The 18,403-nt window shown below is 39.5% G+C and overlaps 1 protein-coding gene across 6 annotated transcripts; it reads left to right on the plus strand.

Moving 5' to 3' along the window:
* Positions 1-1,170: 1,170 nt before the first annotated feature.
* Positions 1,171-17,388, plus strand: sh3glb2b (SH3-domain GRB2-like endophilin B2b). Of its 6 annotated transcripts, XM_037265873.1 has the most exons (13): positions 1,175-1,383; positions 3,207-3,348; positions 4,628-4,639; positions 5,239-5,367; positions 6,696-6,829; positions 6,925-7,017; positions 7,760-7,822; positions 11,805-11,828; positions 11,963-12,052; positions 13,360-13,460; positions 13,589-13,677; positions 13,753-13,826; positions 15,443-17,388. In XM_037265873.1, exons 1-13 carry the CDS (start codon positions 1,321-1,323, stop codon positions 15,548-15,550), a joined length of 1,122 nt encoding a protein of 373 aa, XP_037121768.1. In that variant the 5' UTR covers positions 1,175-1,320; the 3' UTR covers positions 15,551-17,388. The 6 variants fall into 6 exon arrangements, with proteins under 6 accessions (XP_037121765.1, XP_037121766.1, XP_037121763.1 ...); XM_037265868.1 differs by having other exon boundaries at positions 1,173-1,383; positions 13,589-13,826; XM_037265870.1 differs by lacking the exon at positions 11,805-11,828 and having other exon boundaries at positions 1,171-1,383; positions 13,589-13,826.
* Positions 17,389-18,403: the final 1,015 nt, after the last annotated feature.

Raw genomic sequence — 18,403 nt, forward strand, 5'->3', positions numbered from 1 at the left:
CCGCCCTAAAAGGCGCACCGGGTTATAAGGCGCACCTTCAATGAACGGCCCATTTTAAAACTTTGTCCATATATAAGGCGCACCGGATTATAAGGCGCATAAAATAGAAGCTATACTGCATCAAACTGAGGTTGACTAGGGTTGCGGTATGCATCCACTAGCCAATAACCAACGAGCCCTCTGTAAACAATCGCGTTTCTCAAACGATCTCCTATAAAATGATCAGAACTGACTAAAGTTCGATCTAACGCATTGGTACTACTTACCTATGTTTCCCTTCCATATCGATCCGTAGATTTACTCGAAACATTAACAGAGCAGCCTATTTTGACATGAAATAGCCTGGTACGTATAGCAGCTATCGCAATAGCATTAGCCATCCGCAAAGTCTCACGAGCCTCAGCTCGCAATCTCCCATGAGCCTCAGCAAAGTGTAAACAATCGCGTTTCTCAAACAATCTCCTATAAAATGATCGGAACTGACTAAAGTTCGATCTAACGCATTGGTACTACTTACCTATGTTTCCCTTCCATATCGATCCGTAGATTTACTCGAAACATTAACAGAGCAGCCTATTTTGACATGAAATAGCCTGGTACGTATAGCAGCTATCGCAATAGCATTAGCCATCCGCAAAGTCTCACGAGCCTCAGCTCGCAATCTCCCATGAGCCTCAGCGAAGTGTAAACAATCGCGTTTCTCAAACTATCTCCTATAAAATGATCGGAACTGACTAAAGTTCGATCTAACGCATTGGTACTACTTACCTATGTTTCCCTTCCATATCGATCCGTAGATTTACTCGAAACATTAACAGAGCAGCCTATTTTGACATGAAATAGCCTCGCGGGTACAACAGCTATTCGGTGACGCCCCCTGACTACAGTTGCCGTAATGCTGGGAAGCGATGCGACCTTGTAATTTACTAGTCGTACTAAAACGTACTGAAACATTTTGGCAGAGCACTGTGTACAACCAGTATGGATCAACAAATTCATCAGTTGATCCATATATAAGGCGCACTGGCCTATAAGGCGCACTGTCGGCTTTTGAGAAAATTTTAGGTTTTTAGGTGCGCCTTTTAGGGCGGAAAATACGGTAGTTAGAAATCGTGTTTCATCGTGTCACTGCCGTCGTGACTTGTAACTGGATGTGCTGTCTCTTTAAACGCAGGGCGGAGAGTCGATTTCCAATTGTGGATGGGGTAGATTACTGCTTTAGTCTGATGCTACATCATCTCATCTGACTCTGACAGAGGATTCCCTTTGCGGGGAAGCAACCAACGAGCCTCCTGTGCAAAATCAGCTCAGTCCAGCAGCATGGATTTTAACGTAAAAAAACTGGCTTGCGATGCGGGGGTCTTTTTTACCAGGGCGGTGCAGGTAAGCAAAATCATGCACACCCCTGCAGGACCACTCATCGATTTACAGTCAGTGGAACTGCATTTAGCGTCGGGCCTCTGCTCGGTCTACCTCTAAGTGCGACGTTGTAAGGAATTTGTGTTTGTGGAAATACAAAACCAGTAATGTATTTTCGCTTCACGGGTAGCACTGTAAGATGATGAAGGTCCCTCCAACCTCCATCTATTATTGATAAACGTGAGGGTTACAAGTCACGTGATTCGACGCTCTGCTGCCCACCGTCAACAGGAAGCTCCAAAACTCTACAACGCCAATGTCTGACCCAAAATAACGTACACTTAACACACGCACACGAAAACGGAAGACATTTTAAATGACTAACTTTAAATTCATCAACAGTACATACTTCCAGATAAAAACTTAAAATGCATGTAGTATACCGCTTTATATTGCGGGGGTTGCGTTCCAGCCCCACGTCTGAAAATCCGCGGTATTGAGAGACCAGGTTCGCTAGTCTTACAACTTCAAACACGTTTACACTCATTATAACGCTCAAATTTACACTTTCGAAGTTCTTGCTCATTTGCACAGTTCTCCAAATAAGATGCAAAATGTGTTTGCTTCAAGGGGTTTCATTAGTCACTCTCGGTTAAAGTTTACTTAAAAAAAAAAAACACCTCACCACACTGCACTTTGCAACGATCAACTCCCTGACGACCTCATTCATTATGTCATTGGACAGAATGTTCTATTTTAGAGTGGCCACATCGTAATGTCACAAGGCGCATCCAATAGGAGAGGGACTGGCAGAGTGATTTCAGCTGTTTTGACAGTTCTGTTAAGACTCTTCCTTAAAATATTACAAAAATGCCTTTAAACTGAAACATGAAACAAAATGAAATAAAATGCATATTACAATACCATACAATAAAAAGTCCACCAGTTTAATCTTATTTTATACATCTTAGACATCCATCAATCCATCCATTTTCTGTACCGCTTTGTCCCCACGGGGTTCACGGGCATGCTGGATCCTATCCCAACAGTCATCGGCCAGAAGGCAGTGGACACCCTGAACTGGTTGCCAGCCAATTGCAGGGCACACAGACGAACAACCATCCGCACTCACACCTAGGGCCAATTTGGAGTGCTCAATCGGCCTTCCAAGCATGTTTTGGGGATGTGGGAGGAAACCGGCGTGCCCGGAGAAAACCCACGCAGGCACGGGGAGAACATGCAAACCCACAGAGGGAGGGCCGGAGGTGGAATCGAACGAGTACCCTCCTAACTGTGAAGTGGACGTGCAAACCAGTGCGCCTGCATCTGAGACCGTTAATGTAAATTGTTGTTTTGGTAATTAAAAGCCTACAAACATTACTTTAACATACACAAAGCTGGGGCCTATCATCCACATCCATCATGACATGATTGCAGCAGCGTTAGATGTATTGTCTTGGCATCGTCTCTCATCCAGTCAGATACTCAACCCACTTCATCTGACTCCTCTCAACGCAGAGGAGCAGTGGCTCTTTCCTGAAACTTTTTTCATGATCGAACTCCTCACCCTACAATAGTGCACACACATGTAGAGGAAACTAAATGCGTCTGTTTGTATTCACTACACTGACAGTTTACCACTACAAGGTTAGGACTGTGCATAAACCAATAAATTGTCTTCTCAGCAGACTGATGCAGACTCTGCACCACTGCAGATAGACCCAAGAGCCTGCCTGTTGATCTCCCACTACTAAGAAATGATTGATTGATTCATTCATTCATTCATTCATTCATTCATTCATTCATTCATTCATTCATTCATTCATTACCCTGGAATATGTTTCTAGTTCACAGAAGAGAAGTTGGGCCAGGCTGAGAAGACTGAGCTTGATCCTCACCTTGAAAATCTGATCACTCGGGCAGACTGTACCAAGAATTGGACTGAAAAGATCTTGAGACAAACGGAAGTGCTCCTGCAGCCAAACCCAAGTAAGCACTCTCATGGTTTTCAGTGAAAAAAAATTACATTAGTAGTCCTCACTGAGGACTTGAGAGACACCAGCACCTTGCTGCTCATCAGTGCTGTTTTCTTGATGTAATATATTTGCCTGACAGAAGCTTTACTTCATTCACCTTTATCGGAAGGAACCCTTTTGGTCTTTGAGGAAGACACACATTTTTTAATAAAATAGAATAGAATAGAATAGAATAGAATGCCTTTACGTATTGTGATTGTACAACAGCTATACAGCGAAATTGCTCCGTTGGTGCTTTGTAGGGGGCAAAGGGGTGTGGAACATAGAGTCGCATAACATATATAATAGGCATATATAAGGAGGACAGTATAGAATTTAACTTTGCCCACCGGTGCAGGATTGGAATTGTTGGACAAGTGAGACAGCACACTTTGATTGCGTAATCCATCTCACATGAGCTCAGTCTGTTGTTTTTTTTGGTATGCACAGTATGGTTTTCACTTTGCATTTTTTAAATGTTCTTGAACCTATGTATCATTAGAGTTTTTTTAATGCAGTGCCGTTTGAGGGAAGTGGTGGTCACAAACGTGCACTCAGATTTTGAAAATCTTTTGATATCATGGACGCAAGGAACATGCTGCAGGTGTATAATTTACAATGAGAGAATATTTGCAAAAACAATTGCGTTGATCTGTTTGAACATTAAATATCATTTTAGTGTATTCCTTTTATTAATGTTGGAAATGATTCAAATATCATTTTATTCACTTTTTATGTTTTACACGATGTGCCAACTTCATCGGAATTGGGGTTTCGATTCAGCGCTGTTCATAAATAGATAGTTCCCCCCCCCCCCCCCATCAGTCATAAAAACTGCATGGGCTAATTATGTCAAGAAACTTCTTTAAGTGTTTTTTCTTTAATTGGGCTTGACTGTGTTGTTAATTATCAAACCTGTCCAAGATTATCTGTCAAAATAGACAGGAGAAACAACATAGTATATTAAAACTTCCCCATTGTGCTTAAAAAGAGGAAAATAAATAGAATCTTCAAGTTCAACGGAACTATCCTCAACAAATCTACTGTACAGGATAAACAAGTTTATGCACAGTATGAGCAGTGAATTCAGTGATTCTTCCACATCCCACTGTAGGGAGTCTGCATACTTGTACCACATTTTAAGCACCATTGAGCTAGAATACAGGCAGACAGGCAGGAATAGGAACACAGTGCTAGAAAAGTGTATTATTAACCATGTACTTGTTTTAAACCCCCCCCACCCCATGCTTCAGTTGACCACACTGGTGAGTTCTGCCTTTATTTTCTAATGTAAGATACTGTATATAGTATAATAACTAAAAAGTATAACTGGGAAATGCCCTTTTTCAATTGTTTCAAAATGAAGAGACAAAAAAATTCAATATTTCACTGAGGTGCATCGTTGACTTCTAAATGTAGTTCCAAGTGTACTTATTAAGACTAAAAGAATTCCAAGAAATTTGTCAAATAACAATCTGCCCAAGCAATCTTTGTCAATCTTGTGTCAAGCGAGCCGTATGTAGGAGACCACTATCTTAGTGGAACCTTTAACTTCTTTTCTTATACGTGTGTGTGTGTGTGTGTGTGTGTGTGTGTGTGTGTGTGTGTGTGTGTGTGTGTGTGTGTGTGTGTGTGTGTGTGTGTGTGTGTGTGTGTGTGTGTGTGTGTGTGTGTGTGTGTGTGTGTGTGTGTGTGTGTGTGTGTGTGTGTGTGTGTGTGTGTGTGTGCGCGCGCGCGCGTGCGTGCGTGCGTGCGTGGTATATATTTCATATATTATCTGTAATAAATATACTTATCAGACTTGCCCAAGTGATACACCTAAAAGTCTGTCCTCTTGACACATTTACTTTCATGATTTTTGTAGGTGCTCGAATCGAGGAGTTTATCTATGACAAACTGGAGAAAAAGCTTCCTTCCAGGACAACCAATGCAGAATTGCTTGGCCAATACATGCTGGATGCTGCCAATGAATTTGGCTCCGGTACACCTTACGGTCAGTTGATTCGTTTCTGACATTAACACTGTTAGCAGCTTATGAGACTTTTAATGTTACCAAATTAATATTGAGAATAAAATTGTGTTATTTGATACCTACACTTTTACCAAGGCCTGCCGCACATCAAGCGACAAAGCTGAACGCAATGGAAATGGAGAATTGCAAACAAATTACAGTGCCCATATTATACCCGCACACTTGGCGATCGACCCTAACACACACGCTGAATTATCTATGGAAAAACTGCGAGCCCCGGTGTGTTCTGTCTGCATGATTTTCAAGGAAGAAATTATGACGGTCACTCTAGCAGAAAAAAAGGCGAGAAATAAAGTTTAGAGTGTGGATATTTGAAAGACTGTGCAATGATTGGGCCATTCATTGATTATACTCATGTACAGTAATCCCTGGTTTATCGCGGATAATTGGTTCCAAAAACCACCTGCGAAATCCGCGAAGTACGGTCACCAACAAGAAGTACTGGGCAGGCTAACGAGTTAGCGGAAAGATGCGAATTCGCAATCGTGCTAACACTCGAAAACGGACTTCTAAAGGAATGTAAACGAACATTTGGAGCAATACTACATTGTCCTAAAGGTTAGACACATGTTTCCTCAATTTAGAAGTTTTGTTTTGACTTTTAAATGTTTTTTTCATTTGGAAAAAAAATCTGCGATGTATTGAAGCCGCGATAAACGAAACGCAAAGTAGCGAGGGATCACTCTATTACAGAGACTCTCCATGATTAGCTTTTTAACCACAGGTACATATAAAATTGTAAATGTGCTTTTGAGTGTATTTGTCTTCATTAGATTGGTTATGTGTGGTTTGCCTGTTTGAAACGAATAAATTCAATTCAATTCAAAAAGTATACAAACACACACCTGCACACACACATACATATTCATAGATCTACACTCATACACATAAACACATACTGTTTAATGTGTTTTTTGAACGTCTCTAAATTATATTAATGTAGTTCAAACTGTTTTGCTAAGGCAAAAGATTAAAGTATATCAGACCCGTATCGGAAAAAGCACGCCTAAAAAAATCGTATAAAATCGAAAGACTCAACAAACTTGATGGGGACATCGCTAGTTATGACATGGCATTTGTGATTGCTCGTTACATGTGCGACATTGCAAATTTCACCACCCTTCAAATTTCAAATCGCAGCAAAAGTAGTTGCTGACTGTTGGCCATTCATGAAAAGACGTTTTTTGGTGCTCCATGCAACAAAACTTCGCACATTGATCATTATACCATAACAACGTAACTGTAGCGTGTGACTATGGTTATATCTTTGTGTATGCTGCCAACTCTAGGTAGTACCCTGATTACTGTGGGTGAATACCAGAAAAGACTGGGAACTGCTGAGCGAGAGTTCCTTCAAACATCTGCCACTACATTTCTCACTCCATTACGTAACTTCCTGGAAGGAGACTGGAGGACTATATCAGTGAGTGCAACCTTCTCGCCAATATTGCTTGCATTATTTGTTGTGTTTATAAGCCTCATACACTTTCTGACTGTATTTCACTTGGCCTCTCACAGAAAGAGAGGCGAATACTGGAGAATCGCCGGCTGGATCTTGACATCTGCAAAGCACGTTTGAAAAAAGCTAAGCAGGCAGAGGTCAAAGCAGCAGTGAGTTTTGTTATCATTATTATTATTGTTATTATCTTTTACCTTGTGAAAGTGAGTGGTAATAAGCAAGTAGGTGATAAGTATAAATAAATGGTATAAATTATTATTAACCACAAAACTCACAGCAGACAATAGTAATATGAAAGGAGTTAACCATTTGCGGTTGTGACATGTTAGATTTTGATTACTTAATCATTCTTAATGTGTATAAAATATACATAATGTATTTTAATTAAGTCCAAATATGAACGATGTTGTAGTTCATAGCACTTTTACACGATTACAAACAAACACAATTACTGTCAAGTTGTATTCTGACTTAACATATTGTTAAAACACTTCACTCACTTCACTCTTAAGACTTCTCTTAACTTTTGTTTTGAGGCACGTTCTTTTGTGCTTCATCAAATAATTTTTGACTACTAAACGAAACATCAGAGATTTTAGCAGAGCATGAGTACCCAATGTGGCTGTGCTGACAATTTACGTTACTTTGGCCTGGCCCCTCCCCACACGGCTTTTTAAGCATGAGTCTTGTCTTGTCACAAGCTACTGCATGTTTTGCACTTAGCAATTTTGAGTCTCTAAATATGAGATACTGCTGCATTTAGCTTGTCTTTAATAACGTTTTAATGCTTTTGTCACATAGTTATGCTTTTGGTGCTCTTGTTTCGTTTCACTAATGATTGGAAATGCATGACTTTGCCAATGTTTGTTCCCTCCTCCCTGCTCTTGTTTGTAGGCTGCACCTGATTTTCAAGAGACAAGGCCTCGAAATTATGTTCTTTCTGCCAGTGCATCAGCGGTAAGAATCCCAAGCAGAGCAAATGGCACAGACATTCAATACCAGGAGCTAATAATATGCTTACTGTTCTGCCATCTATCTATCAATACCCATAGCAAAATTAATCAATGATCTCAGTTTTTTTTACAAAAAAATGTAAATGTCAATTTCACAGAAAGTCACAGAATAACACATTATAACTGTAGGAGTCTGAATAATTGTCTAACTGAGAAAATGTTAGCATGGGAATGTTTCAGCATGTTTGTTTTTATTAATATTTGTTTTGTTAGAATTACGATTCAATCACACTGGAACTTCTGAGTTCGTACACAGTTTGTTGTTGAGTGCTCTCTCGTAGGAAATACCGGTTATGAAAAGAACAAATTGCCGGCACTCAAATGTTTGCCATCAGAAAACCTTTAACATGTTTAAAGTGTACTGATACTTCAGCAACAGTTAATATTAATAATAAACAAGTGTTAATATAAGTCAACCATTGTGAAATCAAATACTAGGACCCCATTGTCTGTGAGGGGCACCACTAAGTTGACCCCCTGTCCCTCCCACCACACCCCGTTGGCAAAATAGTTTCAGTGCATGAAAAACCGGTATTCGTACGATTTGCACGTTGCCAACATTATCCTCCGACTCCTTTCCTTATTCATTTACCCCCTACCTTTTGGGCACATTTTCCAGCCACCATTTTCCATGCCCGTGTGACCTGACATTATGATAAATACTTAAAGTCCACCTTCAAGAAGTTAAAAGACCACTTCATGAAAATAAATTCCCAATGACAGTGGCACGTTGGGGTTTACGTCAGTATTTTTGGTGTATTTAGTGGGATGGGAATGTGGCGCTTACAGTGAGATTATAGTGTATTGTAAATCTGTGATGTCATGCACGTGCATCTTGGATTGAAAGTTTATAGTACGTGCATGACATGCACTGCATGTGTAGTCAGGGGAAGGAAACTGCAGTGTGTAAGAGGAAATGATGGCGCAGTGACCATGACAAAATGCATTTTTTTGCTTTGTTTATTTCATTGAATTTATTATTATCATGTTGTCTTTTAGTTAGTGTTTATTAATGTTTTAATTTATTACTACCGTTTTTTTCCATGTATAATGCGCAAAATTTAACTAATTTATTGTCCTAAAATCTGGGGTGCGCATTATACATGGGTACAATTTTTTTTTTTTTGAAGAAGAAAATCATGGTACAACAATTTTTGAAGAAAATCTTGTCACGGATGGAGTGTGGAAAGGAGCGGGGCGACCAAGTGCAGCTTGGACGGGGGTTTATTGGAGGAACTCAAAACACAGACTTGGTAAACTAATTGTGATAAATAACTGGAACATCACTCAAATATTGGTGATCCCGTTGAGAGTCTCACATATTTCTTCGCTATTGAGTTTGCTACTGCATGCGCAGTGATACTGACCGGCAGAATAACATTAAAGATTAAAGATTAAAGTCCCAATGATTGTCACACACACACCTGGGTGTGGTGAAATTTGTCCTCTGCATTTAACCCATCCCCGTGTGATTTTAATCCATCCCCTGGGGGAGAGGGGAGCAGTGCGCAGCAGCGGTGCCGCGCTCGGGAATCAGTTGGTGATCTAACCCCCCAATTCCAACCCTTAATGCTGAGTGCCAAGCAGGGAGGCAATGGGTCCCATTTTTATAGTCTTTGGTATGACCCGGCCGGGGTTTGAACCCACAACCTTCCAGTCTCAGGGCGGACACTCTACCACTAGGCCACTGAGCTGGTCCGGTTGTTCCCAAAGATGATCTTTTTTCTGAAATAATTTTACGTTTACGGACTTAAGTAACCCGGGGGGCCAAACCAGGAGCAGATGGATGTAGTGTTTGTGTGAAGTAATATAAATGACATGTAAAGGTCATTGCATAAAAGGTTTTTACTTTTAGTAGATACTAAAGCATGGATATTAAAAAAAAGCTTTTTGAAAACATGCATTTATTAACAGCATTAAAAAAATATTTCACCAAAAAACTATCAGTAATTCTTATTAAATACGACCCTGTTATGATGAACAACATTTTCCATCACTTCAGCGCCTGCAGGTCAGATTTATGAAATATGTTTATCTAATGAGGCGAAATCACATCCAACGGCAAACATTCTGACCAAATTCATCTTGAAGAATCAGTGAAAGAATACATCTAAATAAAGTAATAAAGAAATCAATAGTATTGTTGGTTTCCCTTTTTTGCTAGTGCATCATAGTCTGGAGTAAAATCGGTTGTGGTAATTCTTAGGATAGAGCCGAGGTGTCGGTCCGTTAACCTAGATCTGTGACGGGCTTTGTTGACGTTCATGTGGCTGAACGTCTTCTCACACACGTAGGTCGAGCCAAATTGTCCACTCTTTTTTTAACATTCGGCACTCACTGTCCACCTTTCTTTTCTTCGGGCCACTCATTTTAATGGAAGGATTCCAGGGGAAGGTTTGTGGGTGGCATTAGCGTAAAACTGTATCTGAAAACTCAGCGCGCGAATTGCGAGAATATTGACGTCACAGCCGACACTCGAAATTCGGCACTGATAGATGAAATTACTACGTACTGCTGAGTACGCACACGCATTTGTGAGTGTGCACCGAGCTTTCTGACACGGCTCCCGGGAGTAAATGCGCGGACATTATACTCTTTCATCACAGCAACATCTTCATTACAAATCAAACAGACACACTTTCTGTTGATTTCTTTGAAGAAATACTCATTTTCCCAACGTGTTTGAAATATTCTACACTCACTTGCGTTTCTTCGGTGCAGCCATTTCTGGGGACTCGCGGTAGAAGTTTTTCTTCGCTTGATTTCATTTGTGTGGCGGGCTCCATCTAGTGTTGAAACTGAGACGTGCAACAGAATTGAGCTCAAGCTTCTTGTGCGGGCCGTATTCAATTATGTTTTCAGAATTTGCTGCGGGCCAATAAAAACTGGACCGCGGGCCGCAGTTGGCCCGCGGGCCGTAGTTTGGACACCCCTGACGCACACACACACGACTGTACTTCTAAGTTTCTTCTCTTGTATCCTACCCACCCAAATTCTTACATATGCACTTACACTGCTATGGGGACAAGTCCTTCAGTCAAACTGCCCCTCAACCTGCAACTTGATCGCCACACCTCCAAACACACCTTTTCAAATGACCCTGCTCTCTCATTATTACACCAACTGCAAGATTTTTCAAAAGTTACATGGACGGTTTTCCAATACACTTGGATTGTTCTTCTTATTCCACAAATGGGCATTACTTAAAAGGTATATAAACAGGTATCTGATGGCATAAAATTTACAGTTTGTGATCCTATCAAATTATATTCCTTTTAGTTTGTATTTTTTGGTTTATTGTTTTATGACTGTACCAGTTGCAGAGCGATTGGGAGAGTTGGGATGTGGAGGCAGAGCCTAGTATATCAGAGCAGCAAAAGGTTGTAAATATGGGCCTTGTGTCAACTTAGAAATGTAAACCCTTTGTTGTGTGTCTGGACAGTTAAGTGTTTAGTTACATCCCTCATGCAATTGTAGTTCACATGTAGTCATTTTGTCACAAAAACGTTTTGGACTATGACTTAGTAGTTGAAATCAGGTTGGTTTGATTTGTATATTGCTGATTCGCAGCAAGGCATATTTTCTTACGAAGCAGGCCCAGGATCATGCACCTCACACATTTGAGTAATTGATGTGGTAATATAAACCTGTTCATGACAGGCTTCAGCATAAGGTAATGCTATTGTCCTTCATAAAGTTTGCTGCTGGAGTTCTGACTTCCCATGGACTAAAATGTTGTTTTGGCACATTTCATAATTAGAGTGAATGATTGGAGTTACAATAGTCCTACAATATTATAGAAGAACATTTTGAACAGATCCTCCTTATCATAGTCCACCTCATAGTTTCACATGTGTGATACACACATATTTAAATTGTTAAGATGATGTGATGTTGAGAATGGCTTTCTGTTTCTGCTCTCTCAGCTCCTGAGTGAGGAAGTGGACAAAGTAAGTGAGACTTTCAAAGCAAATTTGCTCATCAATACAAGACAAAATCAAAGTGTGTGGTTGTACACATTCTGTATTATTCATGAAAAATACAATTTATTGACGCTTCTTTCCTTCATGATCCTTTGCTGCAGGCAGAGCATGAGCTCCGTGTTGCACAAACTGAGTTTGACCGACAAGCTGAAGTCACCAGACTGCTGCTTGAGGGCATTAGCAGCACCCATGTGAGTGTGTCATAATAATCGCAACTCCTACACTGCTGTATGGTGTCTCAGTCAAAAGGTATACCATAATGCAATGTAGCCTTATCAACGTTAGCTTCTGATAAATAGAAAATGCTTGTTTGCTGAAATGGTGGTAGGGTTGAAGTGTTCCCACGGATCCTTAAAGTAATGAAAGGCACTGAATCCACAAACCTAAAATAAGTTATTGGTTAGCATTAAAGTGCTAATATATTTCCCATGAAACTCGCACACTAATGGCACACAGAGACGAACAACCATTAGCACTCACACCTATGGGCAATTTGGAGTGCTCAATCGGCCTACCAGGCATGTTTTTGGGATGTGGGAGGAAACTGTAGTGCCCGGTTGAAGCCCACGTAGGCGCGGGGAGAACATGCAAACTCCACATAGGCAGGGTCGGAGGTGGAATCAAACCCACACGCTCTGAACTGTGAGACGGACGTTCTAACCAGTGCCCCCACCATGCCACCCTACTTAGAAATGTCCTTATTATTAAAATAAAAAGACTATTTATTTCAAAGAGGATAACATTAAAATAATCAGGAATATCACCTATACATTGTTAATATGGTAAATGACTATTCTTGCCGCGAACTTCTGGTTTTTAATGCAATATCCACATATAAATGAAAGTCCATTTCCAGCAACCATCCCTCCAGTGTTCTAATGGTCCATTGTGTTTGCTAATTGGGTTAGAAGGCTAATAGATGATTAGAAACCCCTTGAAAACCCTTGTGCAATTATGTTAGTTTTCATGGAAAACACTAAACACTTTGGTGACCCCAAACTTTTGAAGTAAGCAAGTCGTATCAAAATTTATGAGTGAGTTGATTTTTGAGGAGAAAACGTGCCAAATGAGATCAGAACTTAATGTTGCTTTCCCTTTGAGCAGTTTTGTGCCATCTGTGAATGGGAATATTCTCTCAAATACAAAATTTGGTTTGCAAGTGCCCAGTCCGGTCTGGCAGGGGGGCATGCTTGCAAAAATTTGTGACCCCTTCCAGTTGCCCATTCTTGCTCTAGATTATCTGAATGTTTTTTGTGTGCACTGTGCTTGGCTGGCAAAGTCAGCTGGGATAGGCTGCAGCTCAACTCACAATCTCAATATGGATAAATAGTATACGAAATGGATGGATAGATGGTCATCGTGCAAGTCATAATGTTGTCTAGTACCGTATGGTTTCACTTAAAAGTGAAGATCGCAATTTTCCTATGGTAGAATTTGATTGCTGTCATGGTAAACAATTTTGCAGGATCCTTTTACGAAGTCATCTTTCTCTTCACAGCTAAACCACCAGCGTTGTTTGCAAGATTTTGCGGAAGCCCAAGCCACCTACTATGCTCAGTGTCATCACTACATGCATGAATTACAGAGGGAACTTAGTAGGTGAGTGCAAAAGACAATTCAAACTTTTGTGACATTACGGACATGATGACAGAATCGCTTATAATTGGTATGATATTTACTATACTGAATTACTTCTAAATCCATTTTATTCCACGATCTTCATACAGATGTGCTAATTCAGTTAGCGGCCCCCACCAGTCTGCTGCTTGTCCCAACCCTGTATCTGCTGCATTCCCATCTGGACCATCTTCACCTGGTACCATAGTCCCCACCTCTTTGAGCAATAAGCCCAAAACACTGGCTATGGAACAAACCCAGCTTCCTATTACAGGCACCAGAAAGGCCAAAGTACTGTATGACTACGATGCTCATGATTCAAGCGAGCTGTCCCTATTGGCTGATGAGGTACGGTTGTGAATTATTTTGAATTCTACCAGTCCAAAGTACAAATTCTCACAATGTCTGTTTTTATTATCAACCGTAAATACAATACAATACAATACAATACAATACAACACAATACAATGCATCTTTATTGACAGAGTGCTTTCATGACTGCTTCCACTGTAACAAATCACTCTACAAAAAAATAAAAACAATAGCATTTGGGGCATTGAAAAATGAAGGGCAGTTGTCTTAAAAGTTAACAACAACTTTGACAAAACCATCTCCGCAAAGCACATATTCGATAACCAATTAATTTGGTTATCGAATATGTTTGTTAGCATGATTACACGAACCCTACGCTGAGGATTTTCACAATTCTTTGTGGTCCCACTGCATTTTGACATAAATATTGATTAAACAATTTACAGCATCTTCTCTTTGCTGCCTGAGACATATTAGAATGATTTGAATAATTCCTCATAAATTAGTAATGATAAAAAGTATACAAACATGGAAGGCAGTATCAGACCGATAATTTTTGGACCAATATTGGGGAAAAAAGTCACATCACTTGTATCGGATTTGGTCTGATATCAGCCTTGGGCACGGCCTGAGTCGAACGGCTGTTGGCTGTTTGGGGCTAATGAAAAGGTGGTATATAACACTGCACTGTTTCTTACTTTAGTCGTTTGAATATATATACGGCCGTAGCTTGTTGCAGCTGTGTAGAATAAATCATTTGTATTTTTTTTGGTCCTGAAAATTATTTGGGGACTGCTTTTCAGTCCTCTCACAGGGGCTCTCACAATGTTTTTCTTTTGATATAAACAACAAACCAACTAAAAATCACAGTAATTTGTGTTGGAAACATAATGAAAAAAATGTTTGTTTTTTTCTGGTGTGATTTTTCTTTGATATACAGTAAACAGTGTTGTCTTTTTTCGACCCCCAAAAGTCTTGGGGTCATCTCAATGCTCTGTAGTATCAATTTCTTGGTCTTGGTTGGTGTGTTGTTGACTGCAAAATTCAACACCTGAAGTGACAAGATTTTAAAAAGTTGCAAAGCTTGTTACTGTGTGTTGTTGCTGACCACGTTTTGTTATATATCCTTCACACCTGCTTCAATAATAGGAAGCAATATTGAAATGTTTTATTACGTATTTATGATGCAACATCAAGATTTGTTTGTGTTTGTAGTATACAAAAATGTTATCGTGTGTCGGGATCAGTTTGGAGAAGTAGGAAGTTATTGATACGGGTCGGACACAAACTGTTATTGTGCATCCCTGATACAAACCCAAACAACAAAAATAATTTGGAAACAAGTCGGAACAGCTACACCTAAACACTTACCCATGACCTTGTGGTGGCTATACAAATTAATTTTTAGATTAATTTTGACAATTTTTCATGTTTGTTTGAATGAAGTGTTCTCTGTGGTCACAAATAATAAGTATGGTATAAATAATAGCAAGATGGCAAAATAATTTACAAATTTCCACCACTGTTAAAGCAATCCATAGTAGACATAATGTGAGGTGTAATAATTGGGGTAATGGTGTAACTCCTTAAATACACCCAGTATTGTTACTTGAATAAATGAGAATGTGATTTTGCTTTTGGTTATATTTCAGCTTATTACCGTCTACACTGTACCTGGCATGGATCCTGATTGGCTGGTTGGAGAACGAGGCAATGAAAAGGGAAAGGTCCCTGTCACCTACCTTGAACTGCTGAGCTAATGGACCACATAACATTACAAACATAAAAATGCAAAATGCTCTTTCTATTGTCACTCTGTATGTTAATTTAGTGCACTTCATTACTCCTACTTTGGCTGGTATATGAAACACATTCAAACTTTCTGTGACTATAAAGGCAGAAATCGCATATGTGGCTTTAGCCATAGATTCAGTTCACATGGAATTGCAAATGACGATAGTAATCTGTTTTAGCAAACCACCATCGCTTTGCTAATGTATTCATTTGCTAATGTATACATTTTATTTATTCATTTAATTTTGGAAACAAGTCAGACCACCTACAGCTAAACATTTACCATGAATGACCTTGTGGTGGCTTACAGTAAATTTTTAGATCCCTTTTACAAACAATTTTTCGGGTTAGTTTGAATGAAGTGTTCTCTATGGTCACAAATAATAAGTATGGTATAAATAATAGCTAGAGGACTAGATAAGTAATAAAATTCTGCATTTGTCTAATTATTTTCTGGTAAAAACAATTTTTGATTAGTACAAGCACATAATTTCTGACAAATTTAGTTTGAATTTTGTCAAACCTTTGAATTTGAGCAGACTTACTCTACAAATATTTTTAAAAAATGCGTAAAACTGAAAGTCCACACCAACTTATTGCAAACATTCTTTGAACTGAATCCATAAGTGATATCTTATTTCCATGAATCTTTTTAAGTTGGTCCAATGATTTTGATACTTAAACAACAGGAAAATAGAACAATCTTCGTCAGAGGAGAGACATTTTTCAAGAATGTGAAACACATGGGTTTTAAGCAATTCGTCATTCTACTTTAATTTATGACCACATGTATCAGAGAAGTTCCATGACTGGTGTCACATAAGATACATTTCACAATTTCAAATTACAAAATTTTCCCTTTGAGGTGGCCAGGCTTCTCTGCCAAGCCTTCATGTACCCCAGCAGGAATTCTTTCCATCTCAATCTCATTCATATTGACCCATTTGAGCTGGGTTAAGAAGAAGAAAAAAATAAAATAAAATCACACGCCGCCAGGTCTGGTGACTGGGGAGGTTGATTCAGCATGGCACTGTTCGTCTTGGCCTGGAACTGCTCAAAACTCAGGACAATGTGAGCAAGCGTGTTGTCATGGTGAGGAAACCATGTGTTGTCCTACCACAATTCTTGCCTTTTTCACTGAACAAAGTAAACACTGAAGGAACTCTTTGTCGACGGTGAAAACTCGTAGTTTGGGTTTTGTGACCTCAATCCTGGACCTTTTTGAACACACCATAGATTGAGCACTGTTCTGAAAATATTAGAATAATAGTTAAGAAGAGATATCTAATTGCGATGGTGACTGCATTCTGCTAGATGTACCATTTTAACTTAAAAAATAAATTTGAGTTCAGAGAATTGTATTGATAACCAGCACTGTTTAGTACACATGAATTGCAAACTTTATTCTAAGTTTGAAGTGAGCTGAAGTTTATGAAATATATGTGATGATAGTTATCTGTGATTGGTTTATGTGCAAAATTGAAATTAGAAATGACTTGTGAAAAGATGTAAACTGCAGGTAGAGTACTGGTGTTCATTAACATGTAATTGTTTTACATGGATTCCCCAAAATAATGTCACAAATTTTCAGTATGCATGAACAGTTGTCATGTATGTAACAATGTCTGTGCGTGGTGGGGGTTGGTAGTATGCGTGCCTCAATTCAGAATTTTTCATCAGTTTCTTTCTGCTGTTCATGTTTTGAATTTAATGTTACGTCCACAGCCAAAACTAGTAATGGCACTTGTTAACCTAGTTTTTGTCTGGCATGGAGCACAATAAACTTGCATGAGTGGAACAGTAACAAGTGATTTTGATTTTTAATAGTTTTTTTCAGTTACCCTTGAGTCCCTGACATTCATTTGGTGTGAGGTGAAAAAAACAACTGGAATTTCAACTGCAACCACCCCAGGGGACACACCCACCAGAGAGATACTGTTAATAGGACCCTACACCTAAAATTTAGAACTCAACAGATATACAGGACTGTCTCAGAAAATTAGAATATTGTGATAAAGTTCTTTAGTTTCTGTAATACAATTAAAAAAACAAAAATGTCATACATTCTGGATTCATTACAAATCAACTGAAATAGTGCAAGCCTTTTATTATTTTAATATTGCTGATTATGGCATACATCTTAAGAGAACTCAAATATCCTATCTCAAAATATTAGAATATCATGAAAAAGTATACTAGTAGGGTATTCAACTAATCACTTGAATTGTCTAATTAACTCAGAACACCTGCAGGGGTTTCCTGAGCCTTGAAAAACACTCAGCTTGGTTCAGTAAGCTAAATCACAAGTATGGGGAAGACTGCTGATCTGACTGCTGTCCAGAGGACCATCATTGACACCCTCCATCAGGAGGGTAAGACACAAAAAGAAAATTCTCAAAGAGCAAGCTGTTCACAGAGTGCAGTTTCAAAGCACATCCACAAAAAGTCTGTTGGAAGGGGGAAATGTGGCAGGAAACGCTGCACAACCAAGAGAGATGACCGCAGCCTTAACGGCATTGTGAAGGAGAGTTGCTTCCAGAATTTGGGGGAGCTTGAAAGACAGTGGACTGAAGCTGGAGTCCAGGTGTCAAAAGCCACTGTTCACAGACGTGTCCGGGAAATGGGCTACAATAGTTGTATTCCCATGGTCAAGCCACTTCTGAACTCAAGACAACGGAAGAAGCGTCTGACTTGGGCGATGGAAAGAAGCACTGGACAGTTGCAGAGTGGTCCAAAGTCCTCTTTTCAGACAAAAGCAAGTTTTGTATTTCATTTGGAAGTCAAGGCGCCAGAGTCGAGAGAAAGGCTGGAGAGGAGCA

The sequence above is a fragment of the Syngnathus acus genome, chromosome 12 (assembly GCF_901709675.1).
Source record: "Syngnathus acus chromosome 12, fSynAcu1.2, whole genome shotgun sequence".
Classification (NCBI taxonomy): Eukaryota; Metazoa; Chordata; class Actinopteri; order Syngnathiformes; family Syngnathidae; genus Syngnathus; species Syngnathus acus.

What these genes read in the sequence shown, in the direction of transcription:
- sh3glb2b (XM_037265868.1), top strand. Translation starts at nt 1,321, where the DNA reads ATGGATTTTAACGTAAAAAAACTGGCTTGCGATGCGGGGGTCTTTTTT. An exon ending in TTTCTGCCAGTGCATCAGCG is followed by an intron (nt 7,823 to 11,804) that starts GTAAGAATCCCA and finishes CTGCTCTCTCAG; the next exon opens with CTCCTGAGTGAGGAAGTGGA. An exon ending in TGAGTGAGGAAGTGGACAAA is followed by an intron (nt 11,829 to 11,962) that starts GTAAGTGAGACT and finishes CCTTTGCTGCAG; the next exon opens with GCAGAGCATGAGCTCCGTGT.